Source organism: Pezoporus occidentalis, unplaced genomic scaffold, assembly GCF_034315485.1.
Source record: "Pezoporus occidentalis ecotype Australia unplaced genomic scaffold, CSIRO_AGI_Poc_V1 ctg25, whole genome shotgun sequence".
Classification (NCBI taxonomy): domain Eukaryota; kingdom Metazoa; phylum Chordata; class Aves; order Psittaciformes; family Psittacidae; genus Pezoporus; species Pezoporus occidentalis.
In genome coordinates this window covers 4,017,838-4,030,553 of record NW_026914394.1, presented here as the reverse complement: position 1 = coordinate 4,030,553, position 12,716 = coordinate 4,017,838, and the positions used below count along the sequence as shown (strand labels likewise).

The window sequence follows — 12,716 nt, the reverse complement described above, 5'->3', positions numbered from 1 at the left end:
CACACTTTGCTGCAAGTTCTCAGTTTGTTATAGTTTGTAATGTAACATATTACTATGCTAGTGTGGATCTCATAGATATCTGAGTATTCAGACCAGAGAGAGCATATCCAGCATAACTCTACTTACCCTGCTTCCTTTTCAGGATGTAAAACCATATTCTTTAGACTCCGTAGGACAGGCTGTTATTTGTATCTGGTGTTGAGCCAGGAAATGTTCACATCTCTACTGTGCTGAAGGACAAATGAGAGACAGCTATTTTTTGAAAGCCACAAATTCATACTACCTTAGGTACCATTCATTAGCTTAGTAACTGCGTCCATTAATCCAAACTCAGGTGTTCCAAAGGTTACAGGGGGCTAAACTAATCACAGAAGGCATCAAAATGAATTGCGTATGTGTGAACAGAATAAATAATATTTTAATATAGAAAGGAAATCCTAGATCCCTGTATTGTTTCTCAGAGACTAGCATGGTCTGTGTCATGATGGTTATGTTTAAGGCATGTGCTCATATGAAGAAGACGAAAGCCCTTTATAATGCTTACAGTTCATGTTGCTAATGTGTTTCCATTCTAACAGGATGAGAATATGGTTAGCTTCATTAAAGGAGGCATCAAAGTCCGAAACAGTTACCAAACATACAGGTGAGTCGGAGTGCTGATGTGATGAAGTGTACTCTTTCACTATAAAGTGTTGCTGGGCAAATTGTCCAATTCACAAATAATTACTGTGGTATTCATGGCAGCCTTTATTATGGGCCCCATGTCTATAGGGTTTCTCAGCCCAAATTCCTCCTTTGCATGACAAAGGACATTGATATTATGGTTGATTTGTATTGTAAAGATAGTGGACCCTAACCCTGTTAACTCCCAAGTTTTGCCTACTTCAAGTACTGTATACTTGAAATTATGTCAAAAAATGACTGTTCTAAATGATATAGTGGTGTGTGTCAGCATGGTGCAATTTTGATGTCTCGCAGTCACTGAGCATGTGAAATGGCGTTTCTTTGTAGTTCTAGCTACGGCTTTTTGGAACATTCAAAAGCAGTAGTTGAAGCAGAAGTAATTCCATAATAAATGCATGAAACTAAAACAAAATGAAGAGACAATAAATTGAAGTATAAAGGGCTTCAAGCAAAGATTAAACAAATTTACAGGAAATAGGCTTATGGGGGCTAGTTACCATAGTAAAACAGATGCAGTTTCTCTGGGTCATGAAGTCCCTGAACAGTCAATTCCTAGATGATGTTTTTTCCAAACATATGCCATTGAGTGAATTATTTGCTTAGCTGGACTTTTAATCTGGTTAAGTATGACAGTTGTTCTACTCTGAAGGTGCATGCTATTGAAAATGATAAGCAGGGCTGCTTATCTGACCTCACAACATGCCTATTACTCAGTGTCTACAAGCCAAAAACACGTACTTAAGCAGATTTCTTTTCATCCAGGAAGCTGGGGAGAGCTACTTTCAACATGTGCAAAAGGTTTTGAAGTGCAGTAGTAAATCCTAAAAATTACATTAAACTGGGCAGCACACTCAGTTGTGCTTCAGTAAATTAAGACCAGCTCTAGTATATTTAAAAACAAAGTGTTATAAATTTAGTAGTTCTTAGGTGGTCTTCAAAAGAATGCTAATAGCAACTTGCTTTGTACTAAAACATGTATGTTAACAAAGGAGAAGTTTGTGTGTGCAGTTGGCAGTTACAATTGTTGGACTGTACCTTTGATGTGGGAAGAAAGAATTGTTTGCAGCATTGGCGAGAGTGTGTGCAACAGGTTACAGAGAAAACACTGGAATATGGAAACGAGACTTTATTTGCTTGGATTGATCAGTATTGTTTACAACATAGCTTTCATATAAGAAGCTGTCTTTCCTTTCGCCACTGTTAGCAGTTGCTGTTTGGTAATCTGCAGCAAGAACCATTAAAAGACAGGAGGAATAAAGGTTGCAAAAATACAATTTTTATCAATTTACAAGTCCTTTTCAGGGAGGAAAGGTTACCATACACTGTAAAAAAGATGGAATGAGCTAAAATGGTCATTCAGATTAAAACATTTGCTTATTTTCAGTGAATAAAAGAAAACTTTCACAGTAATACAGACTTGTATGAATAATTTGAAGAAATGAAAGCTAAATGTGCATCATATTTTGTTGCATTGTAGGACTTGAAATTTGGACTCAGCCACAAAAAGTCACATCTAGCAGATACAAAAGAGCATCCAGTCCAGGTTTTCCATAAGTATACTGAAAGGGGGAGAGATGACAGTGTCCATAGTTGTGTGGGTTGAAGGCAACTCTAAATGCAGGTCCATTGTAAAACTTCATTTATAACAAATATTGCTTTATCTGCTGGCAACAAGCAGTAGATAAAAACATGAGAGCCTGAATGCAAATATGTGGCTGCCATTTAAAAAGGTTTTTTTTCCTTCTCCTGGCAATTAACAAAATGAACTAAAACAATAGTGTGAAAAACACATAGCTAAAGAAAACTTGGAGACAAAACAGGTTCAAATCCATCTGGATTGCACAGGGAAGTAAAGGGATACTACAAAGTTGAGATCTAGAAAAGGTAGAAAAATCAGCAAAAAGTAATTTCGAATATACCTGCCCTTTTAAAAATATTTCTTACTGTTTTCCTATATATAATAAAATGTTCTTTTCAGTGAACATGAGGAAGAAGGGAATACCTTCAGGGATTAGTGAAACTCAGATCCAGTTTGCTAATTTAAATTTCACTCTCCTACACTGCCCCATCATCTCTTTTCATATTAGTAGAGGTTTATATTGCTCCCAGCAGCCATTCTTGACACATTTTCAGGCAGAAATGTGGTTGCAAATTGACTATGTCAGTTTGACAGAAATTAATCTCCAGGACTCCATATTTTTGAACTGGTGGTAGTGTGACAGAAATAATTTGTCGATAGAGCCAACAAAATGTTTGTTCACCTGAGTGAGATGACAGACTTTGAACGCCTGTGTAGTTCAAGGTGACTGGGTTACTTTCTTTCTGAATTGTAATCCATCATTTTATTTATTGAGAATGTAACAGATCCCTGTGCATTTGCAGGGAGCTGGACAGTCTCATACAGTCTCCACATTATGTCAAAGGAGAGAACCATCTTCATTTTGAGGGAGGTGTAAAACTTGGAGTTGGAGCATTTAATCTGGTACGTACCAAGAGTTCTTCTCTTGAAGTCCTGCAGCCTCCTGAAAATGATTCTTAACACCTAAGAAGTTCCATGAACATCACTGTTGCTAATTGTATGGTTATAGGATGTGCTCTGACACAGGATCCTCATCTCTGCTCTCAGAATGTCAGACAGTAGTACACTTTAGAAATAGACTGCTACTTGCAGCATGGGCAGCACTGCTTTGTGTGTGCAGACCCACTTGTGCATCCTCATGGGGAGATTATCAACTGAGAAGTTATCTCATCTGATACGGGCTTAAGGGCATGTTCTTTGAGAATATAGCTGAGTGCCTGAGCTCAGCTTCCAGTAAAGGTGATCATTAGCCAAGTGACCAATGATTGGGAGGTGCTTGGAGGGGAAGGTATTATAGTCTCATGAGAAGTTACAAATTAGGATGGGGGCCAGGAGAAGCCTTGCTCAGAAGCAGCAGTTGCCTGTGCTTATTGACTTCCATGTACTGTTTAATTGGCACTTGGGAAGCAAGCAGGGACCTGGCTGTTAGCAGGGCAGTATTTCTGAAGCATCCAAGAAGTACTGGAGTTACTAAGTGCTGTGTAAACATATTTCTGTGCAAGCAATCTTGGAGACACAGGTTCCCTATATTAAACAGGTACTTTTGTTTAAGTTGTGTGTAAAATATAGTAGGTGTGCATATTTGGCCAGAAAATAGTCAGACATAAAGATGTTTTTGGTAATTTCAGTGTTTGGAAAAGTTGTAGGGGACAGCGGGTAGCTGAGAGGCATACAGTGCATTACTGCATAACTGTTGCATTTCTTTCCATAGACATTGTCCATGTTTCCTGCACGGATACTGAGATTGCTGGAGTTTGTTGGGTTTTCTGGGAACAAGGTAAATGTGAACTAAGTATTGGTACATTCCTCTCACTCTTAAATTATGAACTGAGACAGGAGCTTCTCTCTTCTTCCTCATGTTAGCTCAGTAGAGGCAAAAATCAAATAGTTCTATATGTCAGTTACGACAACAAGCCAACTAAAGCAAAATACTCTCCTAGAAATGTAAGAGCAGTTCATGTACCAGCAGGGTTCTGAGAACACTTTGCTGAACACTCCTCTTATTACTGCAGATGAAAATTGTCCCTCTAATTGAATTTGTGATGTTTTCTTTGGGCCCTGGGATTTCTTGTATGGGTATGAGTGGGCTGATATTTGTGTTGATGAGTCAGCTCCTATTCCAGTCTTTTTAATAACTCACTGAAGCATGACCTATGTTATCATAAATCTAAGTGAAACCCTGCTGTCTGCACACCATAAATTATGGAGTATTTTAAACATGTTGCTCAAAGTTCATTGATGAGCATTTACTTTAGCGTCCTAAAAAGGTCTTTTTGCATTTACCATTGGTGAGTCAGATGTCTAAAGCCAAAAGCAGAACTGAAATTTCATTTTCAATCATTTTGAGTGGTGATTTTCCAGAGCTTGCAAGAAGCTGTCCCCTGCAGTACAGGCAGGAGTCTGGAAGGTAAAAGAAACAGTGACAGAGGAGGAGAGGGAAAGGAGTTTAGAATATGTCTGTATTTGATCTTTAAATCTTTTCCATTAAATGCTCATGGTGAGCATCAGATTGTGCAAGAGACAAAAGAGCCATGGTTAGTGCCTTGAGCTGTTTACAGTTTATCTGAGAGAGGTGCAGAGCACTGGAAGGCACCTTGCTTTTGGTGTGGGTCATGTGTTTATCAGAACTGGATTTAAAATTGCATTGTGATATCTTCCACAATACCAGTCTGCCTTGGAGCCAGCAGATTTACCCCTAGGGACTCTTCTTGTCTCTCAGACATGTCGTGTCTGATAGTAAATGAGGACATGCCCAAAGCTTCATTACTCCCAAAGCCATTTGTAGGCACTGTGGACAACATGATCAACTTAACAGCAGTCTGGAGTCTCAAAATAGTAGGTAGGGATAAGATCAAGAAAGTATAAAAGTAGCCTGAGGCCATGATTGTTCCCTTCCAGTCCAACAGGTGCCAGTTGTGCTTGTCTCTCTGTTTAAGCTCTGTTCCCCTGTATCGTTAGTCAAAATACAGGCTTATTTGTATTTAATAGCATAGGACCTGTGTTTGGGCATTTAGGTTCAATGCAGTTTTGCCCAATTTTGTAAGAAGTTTTTTGTGGGCAGAGGTTTGTGGTACACACCATCAGGTACACTGTCCTGGGGAGGCTGGCCTTCCTCACTCACTGGGCAGTAAGTGGGGCACGTGTTCCATCTGGACTTTTTGTGTTTAATGATAACTAACTTCTGATGTGAGATCAGAAGAGTCCTTGCACTATCTCCCATGTAAGCACTGAACTGTTCTTACTGACTCCTCTGCCTAGTCTCAGGCTAAATATTTACTCTCATTTTATAGGCAGTTACAAATACTGTGCTGCTAAACTGTGAAGAAGTTTGACATGAGCAATTTGTCAGGGGGTCGATGACAGCATGATTTCAGAGCAGGAAAGCTTTCAGATAGAACCACTGTCTTTTAAATTGTACTGTTTGATGTGGGAGGACACTTTTCCTAAAGCAGCTGAGCTGAAGAATATTTTTGATATGTCAGTTTGGAATACATGGGTTCCAGTTCCCCACTAAAGCATCTTTTTGAATTGCATCTTGGTCTCTTCTCCACATTTTAAATGAAGACTAAATCTAAAATGATACATTCAAATGTGCTGTCTACCAGTTTAATTACTATCCATCTTCCTTGCTAAACCTGCAGTAAAATGATCAGGTCATGGGACATGACCTTGCTTTGCTTTCCTTGTCAGGATCCATAATTAAAAGGGAGTGAGCTCAAAATATCATTAAAAAGCATTCACATCAGAAAAGTAGATGGATTTTAGTCAGTGGCAGCTAAAATAAGTATGAATCAGTATCAGCATTGTCTGATAATGATTTTGAGCATTGTCCTTGTTCATCCCGCATTCACTATGAGGAATCCCCACTGCTCATATGGGGAGTCCTGAATGACAGAGCACTGGATGTCCTGGGACAAGGATCAAATCAGTAAGATACCAGTGTAACATAGTGTGGTGACAATCTTGGGAATTAAGAGATTGTGAGATGTTATGAGCAACTTGCGAAGGAAGGTGAGAGTTAGTGTACTGGATCACATTAATCATAGAATCACAGAATAGTTAGGGTTGGAAAGGACCTTAAGACCATCAAGTTCCAACCCCCCTGCCATGGGCAGGGACACCCCACACTAAACCATCTTACCCAAGGCTCTGTCCAGCCTGGCCTTGAACACCACCAGGGATGGAGCATTCACAACTTCCCTGGGCAACCCATGCCAGTGCCTCACCACCCTCACAGTAAAGAATTTCTTCCTTATAGAATCATAGAATAATAGAATAGTTAGGGTTGGAAAGGACCTTAAGATCATCTAGTTTCAACCCCCCTGCCATGGGGGTATCTATATCCAATCTAAACTTCCCCTGTTTAAGTTTTAACCCATTACCCCTTATACCTTAATTCCCTTCAGAGTAACTTACATTTTCGGTGAAAACAAAACCTAAATGTGTTAATTTCATTTAAATATTTTGGAGAAATTATGAGAATTTACTGCCTCGACATCTGTTTTATATTGCAGCAATATGCCCTGTAATAGACTTTTGTTTGGAAGCTCCTTCCTGGTGTTCTGGGATTGCTCATATCACCTGTGGCATAGGTGTGGGAGATATTTATGGGTTATTTATGGTTAGAAGGTGTGTCCTAACAATTAAATGTAATATACTCACTTAGTGACTGGCACCAGGGAGTGTAGTTTGCATACAGAATTCCTCCTTAGGCTCAAGTAGTAGCTGCCTGTGATTTGTTTCTGAGATACTCATTTGATCCCCAGCAAGTATTACATGGAGGTATTGCCCAGCTCATGACACCTCTCTTAGCTGATTAGGTTTGCTGGCTAATCTCCTTAGGCTCCCTATGGAGAAAGAGTAGGTGCTTGAAAAGGTGATTCATGTCTGACCTTAGGCTTCTATGCTGAATTGTTCCTTGGAGGAGTACCTCTGAGTCCACAGCCACAGAGGGAGCCTAGGGAGGCTGGCTGGCTGAGCATGGTATCTAAACAATTTAAGCAGCAACGCCATCATCTCGCTTTTCTGGGGATCTCATCCTAACAGAACCAGTTTGCAAGGGTTTTTTTGAGGAAAAGCAGCTTTGTTGCAGCCTTTTCTATACACAGATGTGTAGTACTAATAGCAACACCTTCCAGATTTCTCTTTTACAGACTGATTATATTGTAACTTTAATATAGAAAGGTTGGGGTATTCAAGTGGCAGAGTGAAAAGTAAGCATTGTTTAATACCTGTGCTGGACAAAACAGGATTATGGACATACCACAGAGAGAACTAACTTGCTCGGTGAGTTTCCCATACCTGTGCAACTACTCAGCTTTAGGGTCAAGTGTGCCAGGTTTGCATCCTTCTGATGAATGGGCAATGTTCTTAATCCGGTTACTTCACAGTGACTGCTTTCCAGGATGAAGTCCCACGCAAGGAGGGTGCAGGTTGCATTCTTTGTTCATAGAGATGATAACTTTGTGTTTGCCTGTATTAAAATGCATTTTTGAGACTAAAATACATGAGATCAACTCAACAAATTATTGCGTTATTCCATATGAGTAATAAAAATTGTTTCTGTATCATTCTTAGTGCTAGTCACAGATGTGATCAGCATTCTTTTTATGTGTGTTTTTCTATTATATGGAAGATAATGACTGTAAACACTGTTAAGTGCTGGTACTGATGTCAGTAAAGGCTCAGTGGAATATCCACCCTGAAGATTTTTCACTTCAGAAAAATGTACTTTGGAAATCTACTTTGGGATTTTTTTTGCCAAAATTCATTCCATAGAATGTTTTGTCTTCTCCCTTGCAGTGCTCTAGTGCTGGGTTTTAAAATCCACATATTTGTGGGTTTCATCTGGGCAGTTTAAAGAAGCTGAATGCATCATATTTTATTACTTATCTGCATCAATCAAACTTTTGCTCTTTGCAGTAATTGCAGTTGGCTTTATTTTGCAGAGTGCTTGATTTCCATTATTGTCTCTGATTTTCAGTAGTGATTTTGCTAGCTTTTAATCTCTTCTGAAGTGACATGCAAGTCGGTATTATCATTATTTTGCCGTGACTAAATGTTGCACTAATTGACCTGCAGATATGTTTGTTAATTACCTTTCCCTGTAATTAATACAATAAACTGAGATTTATGGAAAACCCCACCAAGCAGCTGTATGTGTGTGAAAACACAACCACACTAGTTAAGTGAAGAAGTGCATGTTTGATGAAAATTAGAATAAGTGTGAGGTAATGTAACACTCTTCTGTTGTCAAGGACAAACAAAAGATTAAAATCTGTGTTGAGATGATGCTCTGAGTGCTGTTCTGATACCTCCCACAGTGGCTCCAATAGGCATCCCTCAGGGTCCCTATTTATAGTGTAGCTGGTTTGAAAGGATGTCCTTATAGACACATACATCATGTTCCAGTAACTTTCCATTGCAGTCAGAGTGTAAATTTGAAACAGAATTTTCCCTAGCACACAGGGGATATCTCACTGTGCATATTTACTAGTAGGCAGATCTCATGCTTAATACTTTTGCATATTTATATTATAGAATCATGATAGAATAGTTAGGGTCGGAAAGGACCTTAAGATCATCAAGTTCCAACCCCCCTGCCATGGGCAGGGACACCCCACACTAAACCATGTCACCCAAGGCTCTGTCTAGCCTGGCCTTGAACAACGCCAGGGATGGAGCATTCACAACTTCCCTGGGCAACCCATTCCAGTGCCTCACCACCCTTACAGTAAAGAACTTCTTCCTTATATATATTCATGCTGTTGATCTCATGGAACCAGTTCTAGAATGGGCTGCTGAATGCTGTGGCCTCAGGAGCTTGGATCCTTAAAGCTGGTTATCCATCATGCTCTCACTGAATATAAATACACTGTATACTTGATTGCTTTAGTTCTTCCCAAAGGGAACAGAATATTCTTTTTCATCATATTTTTCCACTTGTAGTAGTGGGACAGAATCATTGCAAAGCTCCTTTTGTTCTTGGCATGCTTAAAAAATTCCTTTTGCTCTGTCATCTTTTGTCCTGCTAGTTGCAGATTTTATTTCTTTTCTTGATATCTATAACTTGCTTCTGCAGTGAATAACAACAAACATGGATAGGCTGCACAATGGTGATATGCACTATTGGCCTTGCCTTTCAAAACTGGGGGGTTTTGTTTCTGGAATGCTGTTTAGCAGCACTTGGATGGTGGTGATAAGTTGTCTCACATTCTCTTACATTAACCATGCAGTACATCCCAAGTTGCTGCTCTGTCATCAGATGTTTTTCAGGCTAACTTTGTAGAATCCTGTTATATATGTGTATTTTTGTCTTTGATCACTGTGTAAGCAGTGTATGTCAGTGCATTTTGGGATTTTGGTGAGTGAGCAATTTCTAGTTGATATTGCAGAAGTTAAGCTAGCAAAACACAGCTTTGTTTCTTGTCCAATACTTTGTCCTCTTCACCTCTGTTTTCACAGGAGCATGGTCTGCTGCAGCTTCAAGAAGGAGCATCATCGTACAGCTTTAGGTCGGTGCTGTGTACCATGCTGTTGCTTTGCTATCATACTTTCATGACCTTTGTGTTAGGTAAGATTGTTTATAATAACTCTTGGTTTTGATTAGTTCTTGTGGGACACGGGAAAAAAGTGATTCCATCACCTCTTTGGTGGTGAATTGTTCATGACCAGATTAAATGTAATTCATTTGTGGGTAATTTTACAGTAGTGATTATTATATATTCACAATATATAACTCACAGTATATATTATAATTCACAATATATATTATAATCACAATACTGAATTGAAGAGAATGTCTTAATCTTCAAGATGGAGGTTTGTTTCACACATAAGAAGGGAGACAATGGGGATAGCAAAAGAAGTTGAGAACATTAAATCTGTCTTCAGTACTCAGGTACTTTATTGGGGAAGTTAAAATAATGGTTGTGAGTGATAACTTCCCAAATACTTTCTTCATGTTTATGTTGTCCCTAACTTTTCTGGGAGGTGATAGCTTCCCACTGAGACGTATCTCCCTGTTATCTCCTGCTAAAGCATTCTACAAAATGTGTTTGTCTGTGCATAAGTGGATTTTCAAGTCATTAAACACAGTGGTGTTCAGGTGTTCCTGCTTGTTGGCTTTAGTCAACTCCAACCTGTATTTATGCCTTACTTATTGAGAAAGGACTCACGTGTTGGCCGGATGAGGATGGCTAATCAGTACCTTGCATTCTTGTTTTGTTGTTGTTTTCTTTACTATTTATTATCACTTGCATTTTTATGCATTCTAGGGACAGGAAAAGGAAATGTAGAGGAGGCAGAAAGACTACTCAAGCCTTACTTGGCACGCTATCCAAAGGTAAAATGAATCATTATTTAATTTGGTGTGACTGTTCAATGTTTTTTTGCCAAACAACAAAGATCTAGACTGTGTGGTCAGATTGAAAACTGTTGTAGAATACTTGTATTTTTATTATTATTTATTACAGGGAGCCATATTCCTGTTTTTTGCAGGCAGGATAGAAACGCTAAAGGGTAATATTGATGCGGTAAGTAATCCTTTTGCTCTTGGGAAAGTAAGTTTCAAAAACTTTAGAAAAACTCCTCCAGGAACAGTGTTTCCTTTTTGGCTAATGCTTCCTGTAGCTTTTGCCTATGGATAGTTTATAGACTATGAATTACAGCTATTTTGAGTGCCTTGTTTGACCAGCTGGTTTTGCTGCCCTTCTCAGTTTCAAGTGATAATCTAGTCCACCAGTATTAATGGCACAGTTTTCTCACTGTCTTTCCTATTCTGAATCGAGTTGTGCCATTAATAATATCCAGTGGTAATCGTTTGCCTTCAGTCTGATTTGGAGAGTCATACAAGACTTGAAAGAATTAAGGAGATGAAGAAGGCATGTCCAGAAAATTCTGAGAGTATTAGCTGGTATGCAGTGTGGTAGCTCCCTTGGAATCTTTGGAGCTGCAGCAATAAACGTCAGCTGGGAATCTGTCCTCTGCCTTTAGTTTCCTAATTTCCCTAGACACGAACATTCATTTTGCCTGTGCTTAAAACTTAATACAACTTCCAGGAAAGGGGAGGTTTGTGCCAGGGATAGACTTGCTAACACCAGAACGGCTGTAGATGCATGAATCTCTTGTGTGAACCCAACAGATGTGATTTTGGGGAATACTGGATTTTTACTAATTTGGAAGTTGCAAGAGCCATGCTGGCAGATCGTGGTGCCCCAATGTCTATTACAGCATTGGTGTATGTGCATTTACACATGATTAAAGCAGCGTTTGGAAATCTCTGTTCAGGCAGTTAACAGGTATGAAGAATGTTGTGAGGCTCAGCAATACTGGAAGCAGTTTCATCACATGTGTTACTGGGAGCTCATGTGGTGCTTCACCTACAAGCGCCAGTGGAAGATGGCTTTCTTCTATGCGGACCTGCTGAGCAAAGAAAACACTTGGTCAAAGGTAAGTTAAACAAAACAGAATGGAAGGCCCTGTGGTATCTATTAACTTTCAATCAGATTCAGTTTTTGTAGCTTTGAAGCTTTTATAGCCTTGAAGGTAAAGATTGTAAAACAAAGCCTGATCTGCTGTGGCTTTACTGAACAATGTGAATTGCAACCATTCAAATCTGACCAGATTGTGGGCAGACAGAAATCTTTTGGGTGTGACTTGTAGATGAAGAACAGCTCGTTAAAGGTGTTCTGCTGTGTACTGACTGTGTCATCAGCACATTGCAATTAGTGGCACAAGTTGCCATTTCTTTCACTGCATTATGGAAATAAGCTCTTTTGGTGATGAGCGAGACTAGCCATGATGGTGCCTCCAGGATAATAAATGTAATTAGAAGAGGCGCCTTGCCTTGTGTGTCTGAAAGAGAGAAGCTCTTCCATCCAGAACCTTCCATCCTCCTTTTGTCTTCCCCTGAGCCCCAGGGAAATCTGTCAGAAGGGATTAAGTCTGGCTGGGGGTGTAGGTGGTTCATTGGTTGTTTGTTTCTTCTTAATGTGGTCAGGCTATGTGTATAGGGAGGGTATCTCTACTTTTCTACCATGCATGGTATGTATTGGTCAAGTGGAATCAAAGCCAACGTAAGGTCCAAGTAGACAGGTGAGATCGACTCTCTCAGTACTCCCACTTAGGTGAAAACTGCAGTTATGGACTCCCTGTGCCCCTGGGGACTCCAACAGCACATTCAGCTGGGTGCATTATTCTGAATAGCTCCCACAGAACTCCCACAGGCAGAGGTGCACCACCCGGCTTAAAAGCATTAACATCCTGTGGGATTAATATTAGCATGTGTCCTTTTAAATTGTGTGTAGTTTTAGATTGTGTTGCAAGGGCTTTAGAGAAGATGCTTTCTATATATAATCTACAGTGCAATGTGATAGTAGCAAACTAGTAACTACATGAGCTAAATGAAAGATGGTCTTGTATACGCACTGTTAGATTCCAGTGTAAATAAATA

General features: G+C 39.6%; 1 protein-coding gene across 3 annotated transcripts in view; it reads left to right on the top strand.

Moving 5' to 3' along the window:
• The window catches only part of TTC39A (tetratricopeptide repeat domain 39A), a 46,680-nt gene that overhangs the window by 21,259 nt on the left and 12,705 nt on the right, over positions 1–12,716 (top strand). For 2 of the 3 annotated variants that reach the window (XM_062623205.1, XM_062623204.1), the window contains exons 6-12: positions 579–643; positions 3,067–3,166; positions 3,975–4,040; positions 9,728–9,836; positions 10,540–10,607; positions 10,738–10,797; positions 11,552–11,713. In XM_062623205.1, coding sequence (XP_062479189.1) covers positions 579–643; positions 3,067–3,166; positions 3,975–4,040; positions 9,728–9,836; positions 10,540–10,607; positions 10,738–10,797; positions 11,552–11,713 — 630 coding nt within the window. Of the gene's footprint in view, positions 1–578; positions 644–3,066; positions 3,167–3,974; positions 4,041–9,727; positions 9,837–10,539; positions 10,608–10,737; positions 10,798–11,551; positions 11,714–12,716 lie in introns of those variants that run through there. The other variant, XM_062623206.1, reaches the window with a different exon arrangement.